The 25,058-nt window shown below is 39.4% G+C and overlaps 3 protein-coding genes and 1 long non-coding RNA gene across 4 annotated transcripts; 3 read left to right on the top strand and 1 right to left on the bottom strand.

Annotated features, from left to right (window-relative positions):
- The first annotated feature begins 2,599 nt into the window (after positions 1 to 2,599).
- On the top strand, positions 2,600 to 4,581 carry LOC113320294. Its single transcript, XR_003346017.1, has 2 exons — positions 2,600 to 2,776; positions 4,330 to 4,581. It is a non-coding gene; the product is annotated as an uncharacterized LOC113320294 (long non-coding RNA).
- A 791-nt stretch (positions 4,582 to 5,372) lies between these two features.
- On the bottom strand, positions 5,373 to 17,079 carry LOC113325064 (mucin-5AC-like). The gene is made up of 6 exons (XM_026573301.1): positions 16,803 to 17,079; positions 14,749 to 14,807; positions 8,414 to 8,536; positions 7,268 to 8,338; positions 5,750 to 5,830; positions 5,373 to 5,660 (listed from the first exon to the last, which is right to left on the bottom strand). The coding sequence occupies exons 1-4, from the start codon at positions 17,077 to 17,079 to the stop codon at positions 7,325 to 7,327; spliced, it is 1,473 nt and encodes a 490-aa protein (XP_026429086.1). The 3' UTR covers positions 5,373 to 5,660; positions 5,750 to 5,830; positions 7,268 to 7,324.
- Positions 17,080 to 21,741: 4,662 nt separating this feature from the next.
- On the top strand, positions 21,742 to 22,740 carry LOC113325065 (AP2/ERF and B3 domain-containing transcription factor At1g50680-like). The gene has a single exon (XM_026573302.1). The coding sequence runs from the start codon at positions 21,742 to 21,744 to the stop codon at positions 22,738 to 22,740; it is 999 nt and encodes a 332-aa protein (XP_026429087.1).
- Positions 22,741 to 23,559: 819 nt separating this feature from the next.
- Positions 23,560 to 24,621, top strand: LOC113325066 (AP2/ERF and B3 domain-containing transcription factor At1g50680-like). The gene has a single exon (XM_026573303.1). It carries the CDS (start codon positions 23,560 to 23,562, stop codon positions 24,619 to 24,621), a length of 1,062 nt encoding a protein of 353 aa, XP_026429088.1.
- The last annotated feature ends 437 nt before the right edge of the window (positions 24,622 to 25,058 follow it).

Raw genomic sequence — 25,058 nt, forward strand, 5'->3', positions numbered from 1 at the left:
TGCATCCAAAACTTATAACCGTCCGTCTTTGACCCCTTTCGCCATTTCACGTTGGAAACCAACTCCTTGAACTTCATTTCTTTGTCTTTTGAATCTCCTTCCATGGTCATTGTTAGATAGAGTTGCTTGTCCTCAATGAGTTTAGCGGCCATTATCTTTCTTACATATTCGATTTGGGTAAGTTTTAGTTTGCCCGCTTCATCCCAATGCTCTAATTGTTCTGTTGCAACATGGTAACCACAATTGCCATCGCCGTCAACGTCGTCGGTGGATATAAGGTGATCCAAGATAACGTAAGGAAGTTGTTCGGTATACTCTTTATACAAAGTGTAAGCAACACGATGTGGTCTTCCTTGGGAATCTCTAGGGGTGCACGGATAACCCTTTCCTCTTATCGTCACCATTCCGCTCGTTTGGCTTTGCTGGGTACCGACCCTACACTCAACAACATCCATATCCTCATTTTCTTTCACTTGTATATGACTTTGGGTGACTAATTGGTTTTTTGGCCGACCCCTTTTCTTGGGAAGGAAAGAGTTCTCATACTCCGTATATTTCTCCTGGACATACTCATGACGTGATGGGTCACTTGTGCAGCTCTTGTCCCCATTCACAGTTTCTCTAAATGGCATTTTAGTTGACGGACGCCCAAGTGGTTTTTGTTTTATTGGCTCTTCTTCTACCCCCAATCTCTTACGGGCCGTCGGCCACAAGTTAGAAACCAATATTTGTCTTCCTGTACAATTCATTTTTCGGTATTTTTCGTTGATGTACTTTCCAATCTCCAAGTCTCTGAATTCTTGCTAAGCGTCTCCTGTGGGATTTGGGGTGATTGAAAGTTTCTGCCAGAATGGATCGATATCTCCAAGAGGAATGATATCTTTGTATCCACCAAGTTTATGTTTACACGGGAGGCCGAGCCATATCTCGGTTGTACAATTACACTTCATTACCTTTCCAGCGGCCGCTTTAGCTCTAAACTTTAGAAGTTCTTCCATCATATGGATTATTTCCCACCATGATGCATGGTGTTCTACCCCCCATAAAAAAAATTGTCTTCAATGTATTGCATCAGAAAACGGTATTTACTTATCTCCATCTGCTCCTCTATTTTTCTTAGATCATTCTCTGCGTGCTCGTGAATAGCTTCCTGTACCATAACTACCCCACCATTATTCTCTTCCATAATTTTTTTCAAACGTCCATGAGACTGCTCTGTAATACTTGTAGACTCATTTTTGAAGTGCTTGTATCTATTGGTCCATGCATAAACAAACTTTTTCTTCCAAGGATTCAACCATGTATTTAGGAAATACTCGACAACCTTCTTATGATTCGTGCTCCAATCATCAATAAACTTATGCAAGTTATCATAATACTTAACCTCGGTCATCGAATGAACCAAATGGTCCCAATCTTTGCAAAAATCTTGTCATAGATCCCCCTCTTCATCGTATTTTTCCTTTTCTTTCCTTTTCTCTTCCGCTCGCTCCTTTTTAGAGAGTTGACTCAAATGCTCGTCTTCCTCCTTCGAACGTTGATTATCCTTGTTAGTATGGATCTTTTGGATTTGATTCTTGCAGTTAGAAATAAGATTGGTTTGGATGTTCCACGTACAAAGAAAATGTTGAGCTAGTGGAAAAACATGACGGACGTCAATCATAACTGCAAAATCCCTATCCGTAAATATAACATGCGGTGTCTCTTTGCCACGGTAAATCAACCTAGCTCACTTTCTCCAACGCACAAACATAATCCTCTATTTCTTCTTTTTCCATAAAGCACCATGCCACGGTGAATGATTGTTTATCCGAAGTATGACTGGCGACGTTCAACATGGGCATGTTATACCTGTTTGTCTTGTAAGTGGCATCTATGAATAGAACCTGATAAAAACCCTGAGACAAATCCACCATCCTTGAGTGCGCAAGAAAAATATGAGTCACTTTCTCTCCCTGACCAACTTTTGTTTGCATGGCGTAGTTAAGTTTTTCTGCTAACCGCTCAGATTGTTGCATAATTAATCTACCATCCCATTCGGTTCTCTTGATCATTGCTTTGGAATCGTAGATTGTGGAAATGGTAGACAAGCGATCCTTATCTTCCGCTCTTATGAAATTTAGGATCTTAAGAGGCCTAAAACCCTTCATCTGCCAAACCTTCTCCATTTGATGCGGTTTTAACCGGGCATATGCAGGGTGTCCATACAAACTTGTAGGTGGAGGATGGTTGTGACGACCGTCCGGAATACTATTCAATCTTCATCGAGCAGTTTCGTGATGCCTTTTGAAATAAATCATGAACGGGCATCCACACTTCTTCGACGCTGTTTTGTTGTAACACTACTAAAAATCTCTACTCGACTCTGAAACGGACCTCAACCCATTTTAGTGGAATGTTAGAGCTGTATAGAGTGCGTGTGCGATCCTAACGTAGGATGTGTATATCCCTGATGAGTGGTTTCAAATCTTTTTTTTTTATAATTAGGTTGTCCCTTAAAAATATTAGGGTGCTTGTTTAACAAAGGCAATGGAAATTCGATAGAATCATTAGCACGGATGACATGTGACTAACATGCGATTAGCTAAGGGTATGCTGGTCCTTTTTCTTTTTAAAACTAAATCTACAGAGACAAGCCTCCCTTCCCTTGTTATTTCCGATATCCTCTTCTTAAAGTCCGTCACTGTTTCTATCTAACCAACACGATCACAAAGGGTCCCGATCGCGGATTCAATTTCTTTCTATGCAACCATTAATAGTTCAGAGTATCGCAAAGGTAGGGGTTTTCTTCCTCTTTAACTTCTACTTCGAGACTTTGCAATTGGGTTTGAAATTTTGTTTATTTCTTGTGTCTAATTCTTGCAACCTTTCTGTGGTTATTATCGCATGTTTGTTCTTGGGTGTGAATCTGAAACATTGAAGAATTTGGTTTTGTTTTCCTTTCCCTGTTGCATAAGTCATGAATTTTCAATGAAATTTTGGTGTTCATGTATGGCATGTTCCTTGTTTGATAAAATGTGTAAATGGAGCTCCTTTCATAATTTATGAGAATCAGTTTGCATGGACAGTAGCTTGATTTTCTTTCAATGGTAACCCCTGAAATTTTAGTTTCATTTATAAGCCAACCAATTTACTTACAACTCTTGTTTTAAACTATCCATGTGTGCCTCTTATTGATTTTTGCAGTTACTAGTCTTTATCATAAATCAAGTTTGATATACGAACTTTAAACCTTCCTTTTAACTATTCATCAAATGGAAAAATGAATTTTGTATTTGAAGCTCCATTTACAGCTACCAAAATTTAAATCCCTTTGTACGCTTCTTTGTCTCACTGTCTCATACCCATATTGATTTAAATGTGTTTTCAGTATTATTTTACCAAAGGAATCTCTTCTTAGATTGAAAATGATAATCTGAATTAACTTGTTTGTACTTTACTTTGAAATGTAAAGGCTTCCTACTTTGGATTTTAGTACGATCTTTATCAACAGTAAATGAGTTGCCAACTCAAAAGTTCTGTTAGTCTGTCATTTTAGTTTCTTAAATTTTTCATATTAATTTGGATTTGGTTGCCATGTTGTTCACTGAAAAATCCCTTCGACAATTATGACTGACTTGTTTGTTGGATTTTCCAAATTTATGAAAATGCGAGGCCTTTTCATTTTTATGTCATACTTGAATCATTTGTATTTTTTTCCCATCTGTATAGGGTTGTATAGGGTTGTCGACATCTTTTATCCAATGAGCAGGAAGTGTTTGTACTCTAAGTGGTGCTTGCCAGAAATTACTCCTTTGTGTTTAATACGTTGGTACTGATTCATAAGGATTACTTGGTTTCACATGTCTTTCACAAACGAATCCAAAATTACAGTATCGTTAATTTCTTTATAATTTGATGATTTGGATTAATGGAATTAGTTTTAAAAGCTACGGCTTCACCTGGGAGTTTACTTGGATTTGTTGCAAGCGATTTGTTGAGCAAGTTGTATGGAAGGCTACAGGTGAGTTTGTTAGGCCCATAGGGGCATCCCACAAATGTGGCTACCCGCGGAAGACCGTCCGGGACGGTGGCTGATATCCTGACTATCCTAACATTAGAGTTTGGTACTCACTAGTAGCAAAATGTGAATTTCTTCACCATCGGTTGACGATTATTTCATTTTTGTGTTTCAAATGAATTGGGAATTGTCAAGCTTTATATTTATATGCTTCTGAATTTTACATGCTCAACTCTTTTAGATTGATTTCTTTTCGTTCGTCGTTGGTATATTATTTCGTTACCCCTACTGGGCTGTGGCTCACCCCGTTTTGGTTTTGTTTTCCACAGAGTACGAAGCGAGGTTGAGGCAGTAAGCTTGGGAAGAGCTTGCAGCCATGAGCTTGAGCAAAAGTTGGTATTTTTGCTTTGTCTATAATGTGTATATCACGGGGCTATCTGGGTTGTTTTAAATTTCTTGCTTGACCCATGCTTTTGTAGTGCATTTTGCTGTGTATATTGTAATGGGATCTTATGCAAAGTTTTTAAATAGTTTGTCTGGAACCGTAGTTGTGTTTAAAGGTCTTATATTTTTTGGGCATACGTTACCGTTGGCAGGCTCATTTTGCTGTGATGTATTCCTGCCTTCCTTAATCAAATATGCTAAGTTCGGATTTTTAGATGTGTGGACTGGTTACGAAACCCCTTTACTGGCATTTTGAATTTATATATGGCCACTGTTTGAAATCCCAATTTTTTTACATTTACATGTTCACATTCTTTAAATGAGTAGTACTGATACTGTTAAGTGGTCCATTTTATTTTAATTTCAACTAATAGACTCCTCCTAAATCATCTTAGTTGTGCATTCTTTGGCTCATTTTTAATTGTATACCTAGCAATTATGTAAATTTGAACCACTGTCGAACATGTCTGTATTGATTTAGTAACAAAGTAGTCTGTTCAAGTTAGGAGTCCTTTTGTTTTCTCAAGCTTTGATGTGACTTCAAATAGTGTTCAAAATAATTGGCCAAGTGGGTTCCCTTTGATTTTCAAAAATGTTACAGGTCTTCAATTGGAGTATTGGACTAAATGGTTTCCCTAGAATTTTAGTGTACATTTTTACACCTTATTGTTTAATCACTTCTTACAAAATGTTGCTTTGCGGAATTAAATTTGTTGCTTTGTGGAATTAAATTTGATTTCTTTAATTTTATTGCTTTTAATTATTGTGTTTATCTAAATTTTCTTTGGAGATCCTATTTAGTTGAGTTTCAAACTGTACTCTTGAATTTTTATGTGTACTCCATTTGCATATGGGATCACATAAATTTGTATCATTTTACTTCAACTATCGATACTCTATTTAAGAAATCGCATTTTTCGTTTCATTTTATACTTCGAGTTCGAGTGGTGGAACGGGAGGATAACCTTGCTGGACGGGTCTAAACTCAACCCGTTTGGAGGGAAAATTTTCTCGTACGTTACATGTTTAGACCCTAGTCGTCTTCTTCTCATATTTGTAATTCTTATATTTGTGATTTTCTCCTTTTTTTCCCCGATCTCTCGCATACCATCTCCATCTTCTTACAATTGACGTGTCTGCTTTGAACAACCACATACATCTTCTCTTTTGCCTTTGAGATAAGTCATTCCTTGGCCTCAGCCTTGTCTTTCCATATCTGCACTTACCAAAGAAATTACACTTTCATGAGATCACTAATTAAACAATTTAAAATTAACTATAACTAAACGGTTAAGGGAAACGTACCAAATCAGTAATATAGTGTTGGGAGGTATCCGGACCCATCGTAGAGACTGGTTCTGGTTGAGAACTTGGTTGCACCACCAACTACAACAATACATAAAACCTTAATTATAGAGTCGTTACTGTTTAAAACTTAATTAACCTTGGAAACCATAGAGTCGTTACTTATGGAATTTGCACATTGACGACTCATTAGCATAGAAATTCTGGTTATTCTTAAATTTACCAGAGTTGTCACTTAATTTTTTTTCCAGGTTGACGACCAAATCCGGTATGTATACCAGGGATAGGGTCGTCACGGTTGTTATTGCAGGCTAACGACTCATCTGCTAAGAATGACGACCCTAACAGTATGATAACGACTCTTTACATACAAAGGCAGACAATTCTGTTCAGTTTTCTCAAAGATTCGTTAGGTTATAAATATCACCAATGACGACTCTACATGCAGTTATTGCATAATTTGAATATCAAATTTATGTTTGATTCCTAGGAGTAGTTATTGCTTTTTTCTGAACAAAGAAACGGTTTTATTCAACAAAAAAAACTAGCCGCTGGGTACATCTTTGCTATAAATAAAGACCTATCCCTTTCAAAGTTTTTCATCCATCAGTTTCAATCTTCCCAAATCAGTCACCCATCACTTTCACACACTAAAAATGGCTCCAACTCCGTTCAATAATCAAGAAGATGTTGTTATTGTTAGAGCACACACCACTCTCATGAAGCACGACTTTGAGGAAGCGCAATGGGTGGCCAGTAACCAAGACCCAACCAGAAAGCCCTACCTTAATATGGATCAAACATCCAATGCTTGGTGAAAACGTGTATTTAAAGTTTTTAAAGCACTAAATGGAAATCGTTATAGAAGGACGCTCCAGCAAATAAGGGAAAGGTACCATTATTTATCCAATGAATGTGTACTGCTGAGAGACGAACTGAAAGCTCGGGCTGACGCTCTTCCCAACGTACCTCGAATGGATAGAGTAAGTTTGTGAATCAATAGGCCGTTCATCAAAAATTATTTCTTGGTTACGTTTATTCAACAACGCTAACTAACTTATTAAAAAAATTGTTTTTCCAGTACTCTTTGGGTCGGAGCCAATACAAATTAAAGTACGGCCATGAGCTTTTGCACGAGGACTGCTATAGTCTCTTGGAAGAAATCGAATGGCAATTCGCCTCATATAATTAAACTTGTTTAGGTTTTCAAGCGCAATGTATTTGTGAATACCAATATTCTACTTCTAAGGATCTCGGAGTCTTTCTCTGACCGTCCTCCAACGAAGATATCTTAACAGCAGTAGCAGCATTACTAGACGAAGGTTGTTGTGAGACAACAAGGGCATGTTCTTGACGGGTACGCTCCAAAAGAGCACTCAAATGAGTACACTTAGCTCTATAAACGTTGAATAAGGTATAACCAACATCGATCTGCTTACAAAGCTTCCGAAGAAAGAAGTATAAGAGCAGATGAAGAGCAAAAACGAGAAGCAAAACAGTAAGGCAAGAATTACTTACTGAGAATGCTGAGAGGCGAGGGAGGAAATCGGCGTAGGTGTCCATGGAGGCCTCTATCTATTGGATGCTACCCCTACGGATCTCACCAAAGCTCTGACTAGAGCGAAGGCAGTCCGGGTAAAAGAACAACTTTTTAGTCGCACGATACTGGGCAGATAGCACATCCAGCTGAGAAGCCACCTCAAAAGAACTACTAAGACGATGATGATCAACTCCAACAGAAAAAGGACCTTTAGAGTCCCGCAAGATGGCTTCGAGGATAACATCATCAGAGCTACCAAGGCTCAAGTTCTCGGACAGCTTACCCTGTCTAGGCTCAGCAACAACTCCCTCAACCGCTTGAGAATGAACAAGGGACACGACTGTAGAACCCTCACCACGACGAAGACACGGCATGGTGGATGAGCTAGGAACCGAAGGAAAAACTTGAGCTCCTCCTAAGTCCATGTCACCAGCAGAAAGAAGATTACCCAGTCTAGTCCAATCTGGTGACGAAGGAGGAGGCCCTACGACTTTACTAACAGGGGCAGTAGAAACAGATTGAGCGCTCCCAAATGAAGTTGGCGTAACATTGAAGGAGAAGCTACCAAGTGAAATCACAACCTTCTTCTTCGGTTGAGAGCCTGAAATACTTACTCTCATCACGGGGGTAACAAACTTTGCAAACGAACTACTAGATTGAAGCGAAGTAGCAGGAGATGAAGGAAGACTCTTGGAAGATACGACAACAGCTTCAGCAGTAGCCGAGACAACATGCAATGCTCTGGTAGGGGCAGAAAACGAAGGAATCTTCAAAGAGGAAGTAGGAACAGGAGCTTGAACGCTAACAGGGTTGATCAACTGAGCACCACTACCAGCAAGAAGATTCTTACCCTCCACCGAACCAGCACGAACAGGACTGAGGATATCCTTGGAAAAATCTTCCTCAATATCATCCAAACGAGGGTTGAGGCCGGTATCCTTAATATCCTCCATGGATTCATCCTCCAGCACCTCCTCGACAGCCTTGGGATCCTCATCCAAAGCTTCAAGATCAATTACACCCTTCAACTTTCCCTTCCTCTTGGAAGACTATAGCGACAACTATGGATCAGGGGAAAGATACTAAGGAACTTACAAGCACAAAGGTATGACAGTAATCCTTACCTCCGTAGGTGTTGGTGTAGCTGCGTCAACCGAAGCCTTCCTCTTCCTAGTCCTGGTAGCCACAAAGTTACCAGTATAGCCCGGACCAGTTCCAGCAGACGAAGCAGGGGCAGTAGGGGCAGACTACAAAAGAAATCCATCAGAAAATCAAGAAAAAACGAAGCAAAAACCTTCAAAAGCAAAAACATCTTTGAGAAAAACGAAGGATCCCTCGTGAGAAGCAGCAGGGTTGAATACTCAAGGCTGGTATCCATCATACTTCTCAGGTATAGCAAAAGCTGTGAGGGGAATGTGAAGATCAACAGTAGTAAAACCATAGGCCTAGGGACCCATCACACGAAGAGGGGTACGGTCCAAGCGATCATCATGGTCAAGACGAATGCGATCAGACTTCGACAAAGGTAGCTTGGCAGAGTAAGGGATGACAGTCAAACCAGTCTTATCAATCTCCTCCAATAGACGAAGGCTATTTCCTTCCCGGATTTTCCTGGCAGTAACATGGATACGACGAGGGCCAACAAGGAAGAAGATTACTCTTATGGATAGCATCATCATGCGTGGCATTGAAGTTGGCGGGGGTATAATCCTCTCGCTTAGATCTCCCCTCAGCAAAGGGATCATAGGACTTCAGGGTTGTCTCACCCTTTCTACGGTACCAGCTTTCACGAAGGGCACGCCAAAAGTTTCCAGTATACTGCATAACTCCTCGGACCTGAGTCTTATTTACTGGGTCATCCCTAATAGACAAGACATCATAGTAGAAGGGATCCTTTCTACTAAACAAAGGGAGGAGCATACCAGCAACCAACTGACCAACACTGATTAGGATGTTATTTTCGTCATAAGGAAAACTCCGGATCAGGGACTCAGTCAAAACATCGGGACCATCAACAAATGAGGTCTCGAACTTATGGAGACGAAAAGACTTGGTGATCTCAGCTATGGACAGAAGAGCAAAGTGGTAGGCAGCGGGGGAGTGTATATTTAAAAGCAAAATGGTCCCCGGCAACGGCGCCAAAAACTTGTTGGGCCAGGAGATGTGTATAAAAATGATGCAATGGAAACGGGCCTACAGTAATACCGCAAGTGCACGGTCGTCGGTTGTAGTCCGTGCAAGTACGGGTCGATCCACAGAGACTGGGTGTGTTTGGAGTTTCTAGCTATTTTGGGTTTCTAACTTGCTTTGGGCTTAGAAGCCCTTTGGAAGTGTTTGGGCTTGAGTGCTAATGGGTTATGAATACCCTTGGAATCAGTTGGGCTTTCAGTGGTTTTGATGGGCTGAACTTGGGTTCAGTTGAGTTTGTGCTTCGGCCTTATTCTTAGGCTTGGGCTCAGTGTAGTGAACTGAGCTTGGGATTTAAACCTGGGCTTTTGGTATGATTTGGGCCTTAGCTGGACTTCGGACTTGGGCTGAACTGTGCTTCAAAGAATTGAGAGTGAACTGAGCTTTTGGGCTCAGTTGAAGCAGCAGTCTTTGGCTTGGCCTTGGAAGGCAGCAGCAGTGGAAGGGAGGCAATGCACAGCAGCAGAAGTGCAAGAGCTCAGAGAAAGATGATTGGCAGCAGCAGCTGCAGAGAGGCAAGTAGCAGTGCAGCAGGCACCAGTAGCAGCACACCAGGAGAAGTGGCAGCACAGGTGCTGCACAACAGGAGCAGGTGAACAGCAATGCAAGTAGTGGCAGGAGCAAAGACCATGCAATAAAATGTGAAGAAGCAAGGACAATGAAGTAAAGAAAACTACCAAAATAGCAAAGAAAACAAAACAAAGAACATCAATGACAATGGAGGAAAACTAAAGTAACAAGGAAACAATGGAGGAAAATGGAACAAACCAAGGCTGTTTTAGCCAAGGGCAGTGGAGATGGGAAGCTAACAGTGGTGGCATTCTAAGGCATATCAATGGAATGGGAGGAGAATTAGCTTGCTATGAGCACTAATTTCCTCCCATTGCACAATCACAACAATGCAACAGAGTTGAGCAATTACATGGAGTGGGGAGAAAATTAGCTTGCTATGAGCACTAATTTCCCCCCACTGCTCAATCAAAACAGTGCTTTAAAGCTCTATCCTAGCATACCATCATTTCTTAGCAATGAATTAAACATAACAGTGACATTTTAAAATTGCACATTGACAGTAACAAGATACTAACATGAACATTAAAACAGGAAGTACAAACATACACATTAACAGGGTATTAACATGATATGAAACTAAACATAACAGGAATACTAACATTCACATTTTAACATTAACATCAACATTTGAACATAAACAAATTGACAAAACAGCAACAAACAAACATGGATAGTGAACTGAAATTTAAAAGTGAATAGTTAACAGAACTTGGAAGTTCTGGATGTGGGCTAGTCCCAACATGAAAATTACACACACCCCATAGCATCTATTTATACATACAGACCCAAATTCCCTAAATTACCTAATTCCCCCAAAATTAGGGTTTGTTCTTCCCCAAATTGAAAACAGTACATAATTAGGGTCTGTGAAAAGTTAACCCTTACCCTGAAATTGTCTCCTCTGTCGAACCCATCTCCCCTCTGCTTCTGTCTCTTCGAGCAACCCCTTCTTTTGGTCTCCTCTGTCGACTGTGGTGAAACCCTAGTTTTATCTCTCTCTTGATTGTAGCACCTAGTGTGTGGGGATGCTAAGAACGAGAAAGAGAGGCAACTAGGGAATGGGTTTATGGTGTCTGTGGTGAGGGTGGCGCAGGCGGCGGTGGCAAGGACTGGTAGTGATGGTGGTGGCAGGGAGAGGTGGTTGCAGAGCTCTCTGCACACGGTCGGGAGAAAGAGAAGAAGAGAAATGTAATGTGTAGTTCTCGATGGTTTTTAGGGTATGGGATGTTCTGGTGTGAGGCGGGTTCATCAAGAGATGATGTTTCACGAGCTGGGCCGTGGGATGTGTAGTTAATGGATGATCTAACGGCGAGATAGGGATAAATCTTGAGCGACCGTTAGATTACGAGATACAACGAAACTGACGGCTCAGGATGGAGTTAGGTGCTGTAGTGTTAAGCGGAAGTATCGAGATTTGATGAGCAGGCAAAGAAGCGACCGTAGGATCTAAATGTGATCTAATCTGATGGCTTGGAATTTAGGCACTATGCTGTTTTGCAGGAGCTTCAGATTTTGATGCGCGATGAAGGAGCGACCATCGGATGATGAGATGGATCCGATCTAACGGCTGAGAATGGAGGCGGGTATGGATATAGAAAATGGGTTTGGATAAGGATTTTGGGCCTTGGGTATGCCAATCCCATATCTTCTTTAAGAACAATTCTTCCTCCTTGAGCCCATTCCTATCTTTTTGGACGTGCGCTCCATTCTTTGCGGCTTCCTTACGTAATTCCTCCCGGCTTTTCACTACTTTTCTGCTCTTTTCCGCTATGCTATTCATCCAAACTTTATTTATTACCTAAAAATGCAAAATTAAGTCAGAAAATATTTATTCTTGAAAACAATGAAAATACAGAATATGGGATAAAATGTAGAATTACTGCACAAAAGATGAGTTAAATGCCAACAAAAAGGGATAAATATATACAATATTTGGCACTCATCAAATACCCCCAAACCTGAATTTTACTTGTCCTCAAGTAAAACAAAACTAAGGAAATCCTAACTATACCACTGTCGCTGGTCTCTCGAATGCATTTAGCGTATGCACTAAGCCTTTTAAACCACTAAGTGTCCCTAGTGGACGAGTTGAAGTCTCGTGAAGGTTTACCAGAGGTGTGCCTACAAAACCTAAGGGCAAAATATAAGCTCAGATTCCATCAAACGTGACATGTGCAAAACAGTTAAGCTCACAGCAAAATGGAGATGTCAATCTAGCTATCAAGGCACAATCCTAGCACTGATAACAAATAAGGACATGTGATAAGAGTGTAAAGTGTATCTACACATGTGTAAAGAAAGATCTGAAATCATGACTACTAATCACCAAGAGATAGTTTCTCAGGCTAAGAACTGAGGTCGAAATCTAGCTAGCTGTCCGGACTTTACGAGAATTGTGAATGAGTAGGAGGTATTTCACAATTTCTCGCGTTGTACATCAATGGCATACACCCTCCTTGCTTATTACAAAGAAACAATAAAAGATGACAAATTACATGACTCTTATTTACATTGACTACTCTCTTTTATTTTTGGAACAAGAGATGATGGAATTGATAAATACTTGATTTTTTTGGTTTTTCTGATATTTTTTTCTCTTTTCTTTTTTTTTTTCTCTTTTTTTTTTTTTTTTTTTTTTTTTTAACTACGAACACTTTTGATACATAACAAAAGAAACAAAAGATTACATGACACTTTGCAAGAGGTAGCCCTTTTTGATGCACCCAGTTAAATTCGATGGTTGTCTTTCTTAATGTAACCTCCACCTTCTATCCCAACCAACCAAAGAACAAGCTAGTCAAGTTTCGTTCAGTATTCTAAAGTGATTGGCAATCGTAACTTCCTATCCAACACCTTGAAGATCGAGGCCATACATGTATTGGTAGATCGTGCGCGTGCAAATTTCTTATCACTATGTGAATTGTGCTAGAATCAGGGTGCCTAAATATCTAGACTAAGACTCCTAATAAAAATACATATTTGCACAAGAGTCAACATTTCAAGGTAAATGAGCTCCATTTTTTATGATTTTTCTAATTTTTTAATTTTTTTAATTTTTCAATTTTTTTTTTTTTTTTTTTTTTTTTTTTTTTTTTTTCAAAAAGAAGAAGGAGTTTTGTTTTCAATTATGGCAAATTATCGTGGTATCTACTCTATACCCCCAAACCTAAACTAAACATTGTCCTCAATGTTTCAAAATATGGAAAGAATTAAAATGCAACATATGGAAAAGGACATGCTGAGTAGATTAAAAGGAGAGAGAATACCCGATTTCGGCGAAAGCAGAATTAAAACTCCGTTATTCAAGGCAAAAATCCAACATATTTTAGCCGAGATCAAATTGGATTAGCAAAATATATACAAAAGGAACAAAAGGTTTTTTTTTTTTTTTTTTTTTTTTTTTTTTTTTTTTATATAAATAAAATAAAATTTGGTTTTGTATGGGAGCAAGTCCACTGTGCAAGCCTCTAATGAAATGGATGGAAGGCTGCGGCCTACGAAAATCCAAGTTTTAATTTTGAAATTTTAATTTGGCCCAGTTGGTTAAGGCCCGACGTTTGTTTTAAAACTTTGGTTTCGAGGTCCACTCTCGAGTGGAAGCAAGTCCACAATCGGTTATAAGCTCAGCTGGGTTTAAACCCAGAGTCCAAAATACAAGTCCAATGAAAGAATTTAAACAAGCCCACACAAAATAAATACAAGCCCACAAATTAAACAAACAAGCCCAAAAATAAGTTATTACAAACCCAAAATAGAGGAATAAAAAGCCCAAAAAATTGGGTTAATTATTACAAGCCCACAATAAAAAATTGGAAGCCCACAGGTTGGGTTCTCTCAATTGAATGGGTTTAGGCTTACCTTTGTAGCACAGCCCAGCTGCTCTGATATTGTTGCAAAAACCCAGTTGGGTTTTGGTTCTTTTCCTTGGTGGCGTCCCAGCAGAGGAAAAACAGGTTCAGGATCAGCAGGTCCAACAGCAAATGAAATGAAGCAGATGCAGATGCAAATGCTATGAAATGAAATACAAAATAGCTAAAAACACACAGATAAAACACAGCACCAATCCCCGGCAGCGGCGCCAAAAACTTGGTTCCATCCCCGGCAGCGGCGCCAAAAACTTGGCAGGTCCGGAAAGTGTATAGAAATTATGCGATGAAAACGGGCCTACAGTAATACCGCAAGTGCACGGTTGTCAGTTGTAGCTCGTGCAAGTACGGGTCGATCCACAGAGATCGGGTGTGTTTCGGAAGTGTTTTAGCTAAATGGGTTCCTAGATTTGCTTTGGGCTTAGAAACCCTTTGGAAGTGTTGGGCTTAATGTACTATTGGGTTTGAGTGCCCTTTGAATGGATTGGGCTTAGTGGGTTTGTTAAACATAAAATGAACTGAGCTTGGGCTCAGTTATATTTAAAGTGCAAATGGGCTTTGGTTCTAGAAACTGGATTGAGCTTTGGGCTCAACAGTTCAACTATGACTTGGGCTTAACATTTTAATAGGCTTTGGCCTTACAGTGAACTGAGTCTTGTGCTCAGTTGTTCACTTATGAATGGGACTTGGGCTCAGGAGTGAATTGAGCTTTGGAGCAGCAACAAGAGTAGGCAGGAGCAACAGCAGAAAGGCAACAGCAGCTTGGCAGCAGCAGTTGCAGAAAAAGGGAGCAGTACTGCAGCAGCAAGGCCAACAGCAATAGCAAGGCCAACAGCAACAGCAGCTACAGCAGCACAGGGGTGGCAAACAGTGGTTGCAGCAGAAGTAGGAGCTGCAGAAGAAGTGCAGCAGAAGTAGAGAAAGGCAGCTGCAGCTTGGCTGCAGCAGCAGGAGCAAGTGCTGCACAGCAGCTACAGGGGAAAGAAGCAATGCAGGGCAAAGAAAGAAAACAGCAGTAAGGGAAGCAACAAGAAAAGCAACAGAGTTGCAGGGAAATGGAGTGGCAGCAACACAAGGCAGTGCACAGCACAAGGCAAAGATGGAGTGGCAGGGCAAGCAAACAATGCAGAGCAATGAAAGAAAAACTAAACAGCAAAAACAAAACAAAAGCAAAGTGAAATGACACAAAGGCAACTAGCCTAAGGCAGGGGAAGAAGGTTAAGCTAACATGGAGCTAAACTAAGGCACTCTTTTAGAGTGGGAAGAGAGCTAGCTTGCTCATTGTCACTAGTGAGCACTAGTTTCTCCCCACTACTCAAATAACACAATGCAATAGAGTTAAGCAATTACATGGAGTGGGAAGAAAATTAGCTTGCTATGAGCACTAATTTCTCCCCACTGCTCAATCAAAACAGTGCTTTAAAGGCTTCTAGCCTAGCATTCCATCATACTAACATCACAAGACAGTGAATTGGAACAACAAATGAAAATTTAACTAACAGTGACAACAACAGTGAGCTAACATGACAACATTGCAATACTAACAGGAATAAATTTAACCTAACATGATATTTAACACATTAACATTAACAGTGCATTAACAAAAACACATTTAACAGTAACAAGAAAGTAACAAAGCAACATTAACAATGGCAAGAAATTTAACAGTTGAAACTGAAAACTAACAGGAACAATTAACAGTGCAGGAACAATTGAAATTAACCTAACCCAAATTGGGTGGAAACTTGGCTAGTCCAAGAACAGTTTTCTCTCTACACATCAGTTCCTATTTATAGTTTACAACAAAAAATACAAACCCTAATTCGAAACCCTAAAATTTTGGGGAAAATCAAATTCTCTCACCAATTTTCTGAATTAAGCTCGACCCATGCCCTGTTGATGTTCCCTCTGCTCCTCCTCTGCTCCACAGCTCCCAATTGCGTCTACTGATGCCCTAGCTTTTCTCTTTCTTATCTGTAGCACCTAGGGTTGATGCTAAGAACAAGAAAGGGAAATACTAGGGAGCTGGATGATGGTGAAGCTCGAGGTGGTGATGGAAGAGATGGTGGTGGCGTACATGGTGTTGCAGTTGCAGCTCTGCAACTGTCGGGTGGAGGAGAAGAAGAAAGAAAGAAAATGATTTGGGAAGAAGAGGGTGTTTGGCTTGAGGTCGATGGGTTCGATGGCTAAGGTGTTGAGCGGGTTCATCAAACTTTGATGTCTAGCGAGGAGACGCGTTGGATGTGAAGATGGTTGGTAGATCTAACGGTGGTATGAGAGATGAATCACTTCAACCGTTGGATTGTGAAATACAACAAAGTTAACGGCGAAGATCGAGGTTAGGTGCTGTAGTGTTAAGCGGAAGTATCGAGATTTGATGAGCAGGCAAAGAAGCGACCGTAGGATCTAAATGTGTTCTAATCTGATGGCTTGGAATTTAGGCACTATGCTGTTTTGCAGGAGCTTCAGATTTTGATGCGCGATGAAGGAGCGACCATCGGATGATGAGATGGATCCGATCTAACGGCTGAGAATGGAGGCGGGTATGGATATAGAAAATGGGTTTGGATAAGGATTTTGGGCCTTGGGTATGCCAATCCCATATCTTCTTTAAGAACAATTCTTCCTCCTTGAGCCCATTCCTATCTTTTTGGACGTGCGCTCCATTCTTTGCGGCTTCCTTACGTAATTCCTCCCGGCTTTTCACTACTTTTCTGCTCTTTTCCGCTATGCTATTCATCCAAACTTTATTTATTACCTAAAAATGCAAAATTAAGTCAGAAAATATTTATTCTTGAAAACAATGAAAATACAGAATATGGGATAAAATGTAGAATTACTGCACAAAAGATGAGTTAAATGCCAACAAAAAGGGATAAATATATACAATATTTGGCACTCATCACAAAGCTATCCTTATCACACAATTGAAGCCTATGAAGCTCATAATGAGGAGGAGGAGGCGGAAGGTCCTCAACAACAATTTCTTCAACCTCCGGATCCGCAGCATCCTCAGGAGTCAGAGCCACCTCAGTACCAACAGGCATATCCGCGTCCTCAGGTGGTGTAGATGGCGTAGCATCTGGATGATCCATCCGCGAAGGTGGATCAGTCGACGAAGAGGTCCTCGGACCCTTACGCGTAAGCTTCTTCGGAAGTCTCATATCTCCTAACACCAACAGGGAGAACAGTCCCTCATCAATGGCGGAGTGAAAATCACAGTCGACTAAATGAGCAAATTTGGGGCAAAAACCAGCGTACTTTGAGCATGAGTTTTACTAAATCAACCAAAGGAAGCAGGTTTAAACTCAACATATGGAAAAACTGAAAATCATTCATCACATGATCAAAGATGCAGACAAAGAACAATCATGGCATAATCATCATCAAAACGCGAAATGGGATGAAACCCAAATCCTCACACAACGTGGAAAGGGGAAAAAAGAACTACAATTCTTACATGCAAGCACCACAACAACATCAAGCCCTCAAAAGAGGAGAGACAAAATCGTGCATGGAGAAATATGAAGGCAACAGTGGAAAGAAAGTGTCACTTACTTGTATAACAAGAGGCTGAATCCGAGTCTTGAGAAATCAAAGAGAAGATGGAGCAGTTAGCAGCAGAAGAAAAATCTCAGTGAAATAGATGGAGAGCGACAGTTCGACGAAAAAAGAAAAGGAATTAATGAAAATTCCTTCTCTTTGTTTCCTTCTTATAGGCGGCTGAAGAATCCAAAAATTTGGATGTCCCGAAATTCAAGGGGAAGTTATTGCATGAAGGGCCATGAAGGGACCACCTAATCGGTACGTGCAAAATGGTGGCGTAACGGAAGTTTTCTTCCAATCCTACCAAGCGATAGAATATGAAAGAAAAGGGGAAAACTGTGAATACCAATATTCTGCAGGGCACGTGTCACGATCTTAGTGGCTGAATACAAAAGTTAATTGTGTATCCCTCGCTATTCAAAGAAGCCTGCGTTACAAACTATACCTTCGCAGATCTACTTTATCTCGTCCCAAGAAAGGATGCCTCGACGGTTGAGATCAGAGGAGTAAAAGCCTAGTCTACAAGGAGGCAGCTGGGGAAGGGACAAAATTAGATGAGATACCTAATCGGCATTAAATGCACAAATCTCTTATCTACACGCATAATCAGAGCACGTGGAGAGAGACTATGTGGCAGAACCCAATTGGCAGAAGCTGGCGGTGAACGAAGGTACAACCTATACTAAGGTTGGGGAGTTTCCAAAGGAACATGGGTCAGCTGAGATGGCAGTGTTCGACTGGATAAGGCGAGCGGTGTGCGAAGGTACAATGTGTACGAAAGGTGTATCAGCAGACGATGAACCCAAAGGCAGCAAAGATATACCTGGAGCAAAAGGGGCTATAAATACCAAACCTCACCAACAAATAAGGGCATTCAATAACTAGAAGAGAAGATCTAGTCTTAAGCTTATACCTCTTTAATGTTTAGAACTTAAGTATTTACTTCAACTTGAGTTCTCTCTATTACTTTCGGAAGCATTTAAGATCTTTGTAACCACCATACTTAATACAAAAACAATCACTCATTACCCCGTGGACGTAGACAAATGCCGAACCACGTAATCTCTCGTGTCTCCTGATAACTTAGAAGATTTTACATTATATTTTATGTTCTTTGTTATTATTGTGATCTTGGATATCTTTTATTACTTAGCATCATCAGTTCAACAGAGATATCTATACTACTTAGCATCAGATTCTCTGAGCTGTATGCATTACGTAGACTACGGGAAAACGAGTAGTCACAGTATTCAACTATTTTATGTCTTTTCCTTCTATTTTATTTCATAGAACATGTGTGTTTTTTTCCGAATTATTTTATGTGTTTTCTTTCTATTTTATTTCAAGTACATGTATGTTTTTTCGGATTCAATAAAATGCATGACTTCAAATATTGTTTCAGTAACTATAGTTCAGAAAGGGTCGTCATGGTTTGTAAAAAAACAAGTGACTACTCTATAAATTATTTGAAATTGTCGGCATGATTCGTCACTTTTGAAGAAAGACATATTAACGACTCTAAATGTTATTTAACACAAAGACTTTTTGATAGTAGAGTCGTCAACCAATAAACAAAATAAAAGACGACTCTTTCCATCTTCAACAGTCGTCACTTTATTATTATATAAGGTAATGACCCATATAGCAGTTAATGTGAATTTTGAATTCACCAAATGTGGTTGAGTCGGGCAACGGTTAAAAATTCAAAAGTGACTGTTGGGTCGTAAATTTCTATAAATAGAGACCCATATCTCACCCCTTCTTCACCCAAACCATATTTCTCAACCTTTACATTCATTCTCATCATCCAAGAGGAAACACCATGAGTATTCCCTACACTGCTGAGGAGAATTGTGCCATTGTGAGAGCTTGGAAAACAGTCACAAACCACTTCGAAGATCAAGACAAAGACATTGATCAAACATCGGATGCTTGGTGGATCCGCGTATTCATCGTTTTTGTGGCGTTGGACGGAAATCGCAACTCAAGGTCTTTGAAACTCGTCAAGGAACGATTCGAGGAGATAAAATTGGAATGTGATGCTTTCAAAATATAAATGAAGGCCGTAAGGGAAGCCATGCCCAATATGTTGGGTGTTATAAGAGTAAGCATTTAAACAAGAGGTAAAACTTATCAAAACCTTTGAACAATACTAACTAAGTTTTTGTTTTGTGTTTTCAGTTGGGGAAGGCTAATGCGCGATATGAGGTGCTTCGTGGGAAAAAGTTTGAGTTCGACGATTGCTACTTTATCTTGGAAGGCACTATGTATAATTATGCCATTTATGGTTAAGTGTATCAGTGCACCGTTATTATCTACTGTATTTCATTTCCTTCAATGTAACGCTATGCAAGATGTATGCCTTTTACGATTCAATGAAATGATCCTATGGAATCAAAAATTATGACAATCCAGTGCAAGGGTCGTTAGTATATTAACTAAGAAACCGAACGACTCTACATAAAATTTGAAATGGCTGGCTAGGGTCGTCATCTGCTACGAATACATATATGACGACTATAAGTGTTTTATTTACTGAGAGTTTTGGTTTTAGAGTCGTTTTTCTGTAAACAAAAAAACTAACGACCCTATCTGACCTAGCTAAAAGAGTCATCAATGTTTATCACACCACCCTAACGATTTTTCATAACCTGGAAAAGTTGCAGGTTTAAGTCGTCATTGGTAGTGTGAATATACTGACGACCTTAAAGAGTCGTTAGTTTATACAACACCCGACTATAACGACCCTCACTCTGAGTAGTTTCATAGTGACCATGAATCATCCATTTGAAGTACCATTCAGACAATTTGAAGAATGTAGGAAGTTTACCTGATTGTTTTGAGCTCCGGGTTCTTCATTTCGAGGATTGGTTCCTTCATTTTGAGCAATATGTTCTTCATTTTCACCATTATTCATGGCTTCCTCTATTTACATCTCTTCATCAAACATCCAATCCATGGGATTAGTTGAGACAATCTTACCATCAACACAATCATGGTTGTTATTTGAAGTTTCACCAACATCATTTCCTCCACTAGAATCACTCATTTCTAAAAACCCTAACTTTTCCCACAATAACTCCTCTTCTTCTTCTCAACAAACAAAAACACTACCTTTTTTTCCCCCCAAATTTTAACTCTTAAATCTGATTTTAACTTAAACAAACTAATTAACTTAACTTAACTAATCATTAGCACTAATCATTTAGGGGTAGTTTAGCCATTTCAAAAAAATGGGATAAAGGATAACCCATGTTTGCTATTTCATGACCTTTTTTGTCATGTAGTGCAGGCCCCTAATTGTTGTTAGGGACCCCTAATTAAACGAGGTTAATTTGGTACCCCTGTTAGCAATGTTGCATATTGTCCAGAAAAATATGGAAACAGTGTTTCTAGGTCTATCCAAACTAAAAATAACCGGACCATAATTCATAAAATACTCAAGGAACAACAAATGAAGAGATTTTGATTAGACTTTGGGACAAAGATTTGGGTGCTTATATATTCAGCCAACAAAATCATAAGACAAAAGATTCATTAACAAGCAGAGATAATGGAGAGGAAGACGGCTATGGATGTCTACTTTTGTGTTGTTTGAGCAAATAACATAAGTTATTGGAAAAGTTTACTAATTACTCGGTGAGGTCATTCTACTTTAACAGACCTCATATCTCCCCAAATCCAAAGGCTATAACCCTGCTAGTTCAAAAATGATCCCGCACTGCGGGATCAAAACCTTTTCCTATTTTGTACAGTAAAAAAAATTGGCACAGTAAACTTGTTAATTTAGGAGATCAATCAGGAAATCACACTGACGCTATTTTTTGGCGATTACTTTTGATGAAAAACAAGAGTTAAGCTTCCTTAGCTAAAACCTCATGCACGTTAAGGGCTAGCCGTGCGGCCATTCTAGTTTCTTTCCCGCACAGTTTCCTTTTTTGTTATTTTTAAGTAATAAGTGAAAATAAATAATTTAAGAAGGTGATTATAAATATGGAAAGAACATAGATTTTATACTCAATTTTGTCTTAAATAAGGTAATGACACCTAAAATAGAAGTGCTTACCGTAATTCGTCAAATCAATATTTTATTTGTGTTTGATTATATCTATATTTGATTTCCGATGAAACCATATAAATAAGATTGTTGATATCAGCAGCTATCTATCAAGTTTCTTCTCGTACCTGAAGAACAGTCTTTATCTCGCACAAGGTTTTTTCATCAAAGATTATTCAGTAGTAATTAATTTCTTGGTTGATCTTCTTAGATTTTGTGTTTAATGGAAGATCAAGGGATGTTGAGTATGGTTTCAAACATTACAACACTGGATGGAGTACCAGGAGAAGGTGGTTGTTCAGATTCTAACAGCAGCAGCAATAGTCCCCGTGGATCGAACAAACGTCAAAGAGAAGAAACCTCTAGTTCTTCAAGATTTAAGGGTGTTTTTAGTCTGAATAAAGGAAAATGGGGTGCACAAATTTATGTTAGAAAATATCGTTATTGGCTCGGGACATTCGAATCAGAATCCGATGCGGCTATGGCTTATGATTCTGCTACTGTCTATTTTCGAAGAAGTGAAGATTCACCTCGGAACTATCCACCGCAAACCTCATTGGAACCTGATTTCCAGAACCTGTTTCAAAAAGAAGAATTACTGAGTATGCTCAGGGATGGAATATACCAGACAAAGTTTAATGAATTTGTAAACTCTCGATCGTTGAACCAACCTGATGGTTTGAGTCTGAGCCTGTCAACCACTGCAAGTGCTAACGACGCAGCTGTATCGTACCAAAAGTTGTTCCAGAAAGAGCTAACTCCAAGTGACGTCTCGAAGCTGAACAGGCTTGTGATTAATAGAAGGTTTGCTGAAAAGTACTTCCCCGAGGTTTCGAAAGAAGAAAAGCATCCTGGCGTTATAGAGGACATTCAATTGTCATTCTTTGACAGAGAGATGAAGCGTTGGACGTTCCGATACTGCTATTGGAGATCTAGCCAGAGTTATGTGTTCACCAGAGGTTGGAACCGATTTGTTAAGGACAAGAAATTGGAGGCCAAGGATATGGTTACGTTTTATAAGTGTCAGAAAGAGCAGAATGCGTACTACATGATTGACGTAGCGCAGAATGGAGCTGAGAGTAATGGTGGTACATACGCTGCTGGAAGTAGTGTAAATTTTGGTGATCAGATTACGGTTAAAGAAAGTACTGTAACTGGACCACCACAACCAGAGGGGGAGGTGAAAAAGGCTGTCAGACTTTTTGGTGTAAACATTAGTTAATGAATTGTGTGTTTACTTTTGCAAATTTCTGTTTTAGATTTCTAGCTAAGAATTTAGACACAGCATTACCAATTTGTATTTCTCTGATCTTTTACTTGTTCTTTTAGTTAATATTCTAACTTGTTCGCATGGACGAACTGATGATTAAATGATTGCATGTCCTCTTTTAACTACCAATACTGCTACTCATCAAAGTGTCAGGGGAAAATGCCATTGTCAGGACTCAGCAGGCCTAAAGTATGTGTCCAGAGTTGTTGGTCTTTTTAGTGATGCAAAATATCCGTCTTCCGTCCTACAGATACGTTCGGAAAGTTGAAGTGCATATTACACCATTCCGGATCAGCAAACGTTAGGGTGGCCAGTCTGGGTTTCTTTCGTTTCTAGCAATTTTCTTACAGTTTCCTTTTTTGGGTATTATTCACATTGATTTCGCATTAAGCCGAATATTAAAACTAAATTAAGTAATAAATATTAATATGGAAAGAAAATACAATGAATTTTTGTTTTGTTTTTAATATGGTAAAGCCTCAAATATCTATCAAATTTTACACCTCAAATAGACTGCTAATAGCTTTGTCAAGTTTATATTTTATCTTTGATTCTATAAAACCATGATTTTGTTGAGTACTCGATCAATGATATCTATTCAAATATCTTGTTCCCCTGCCTGAAGAACAGTCTTGCGCTTTCGATGTAAGATTTTTTTTCTTAATGTGTATTTTCTCATTAAAGATTATTTAATAAAACTGGATGTGTTTATGTTTTGAATCTGTTTTCTTGCTTCTTCTTAGATTATTTTTCTTTTTGAGGACTAGTTTAATGGAAGAAGAGATGTTGAGTAGGGTTTCAGATATTACAACATTGCACGGAGTAGAAGAAGGTTGTTCAGATTCTAACAGCAGCAATCGTCCCCGTGGATCGAACAAACGTCACAGACAAGATATGAGCGCAACACCATCTGCAAGATTTAAGGGTGTTGTTTCGCAGCCAAATGGAAGATGGGGTGCACAAATATACGTAAAGAAAGAACGTATTTGGATTGGGACTTTCAAATCAAAGTCCGAAGCGGCTACGGCTTATGATTCTGCTACTGTCCATCTAAGAAGCCAAGATTCACCTCGTAACTATCCATTGACCCCTCAAACCTCGTTGGAACCTGATTTCCAGAATCTGTTTGAACGACATGAAATACTGAGTATGCTCAGGGATGGCTTATACCAAACAAAGTTTAATGAATTTGTCAACTCTCGTTCATTGAACCAAGGTAAGCAACCTGATGGTTTGAGTCTGAGCTTGTCTACCGTGGGAAGTGCTAACGTATGGTACCAACAGTTGTTTCAGAAAGAACTAGCTCCAAGTGACGTCGGGAAGCTGAACAGGCTTGTGATTCCTAAAAGGTTTGCTGAAAAGTACTTCCCCGAGGTTTCGAAAGAAGAAAAGCATCCTGGCGTGATAGATGACATCCAGCTATCATTCTTTGACAGAGAGATGAAGTGTTGGACGTTCCGGTACTGCTATTGGAGATCTAGCCAGAGTTATGTGTTCACCAGAGGTTGGAACCGATTTGTCAAAGACAGGAAATTAGAGGCCAAGGACATGGTTACGTTTTACAAGTGTCGAAAAGAGCAGAAAGAGTATTACATGATTGACGTAGCGTTGAATGGAGCTGAGAGTAATGGTGGTTTTGTTGGTACGCATGCTGCTGGAAATAGAGAAGACTTACAATTAGGTTTTGGTCAGATTAGTATTAACGAAAGTGGACCATCAGATAGGCCTACCAGCACACTAATGCAAAATCAGGAAGACATGGAAGTTGCACCACCGCAAAGAGAGGAGGACAAGAAAAAGGTTGTCATGCTTTTTGGTGTGAACATTAGTTAACAAGTATTAGAGACAGATGAGTTGTGCGTTTAACTTTGCAATTTTGTCTGTTAGATTTCTAGGAATTTAGACGTACAGATCATAGAAACATCATTAGCTACTACAATTTTTTGTTTTCAATTTTTCACACCAGTGTCTGGCTCCTTTTAACTAATGTTTTTGATTTGAGCACTTTGACTTGTTCGAAAACTAAAGCTACGAGAATGGCCAGAAATGCAACATAATGGCATAACCCGACTTGAGTTGCCCAAATTCAATATTGCAATCAAAATATTTGTATCGTGTCCTATATTTTACTTAGTTACTCAAGATGCAATCATCAAGATAATTATTTGTAACTTTTTTTTTTCTTTTTAAATCAAATCATTTAATTTACCGATCACAAAAACAAATAAAAATGACTTTAGTTCAAAAATTCAAATTTTTGTTGATAAATC

This window comes from Papaver somniferum, chromosome 11 (assembly GCF_003573695.1).
Source record: "Papaver somniferum cultivar HN1 chromosome 11, ASM357369v1, whole genome shotgun sequence".
Lineage (NCBI taxonomy): Eukaryota > Viridiplantae > Streptophyta > Magnoliopsida > Ranunculales > Papaveraceae > Papaver > Papaver somniferum.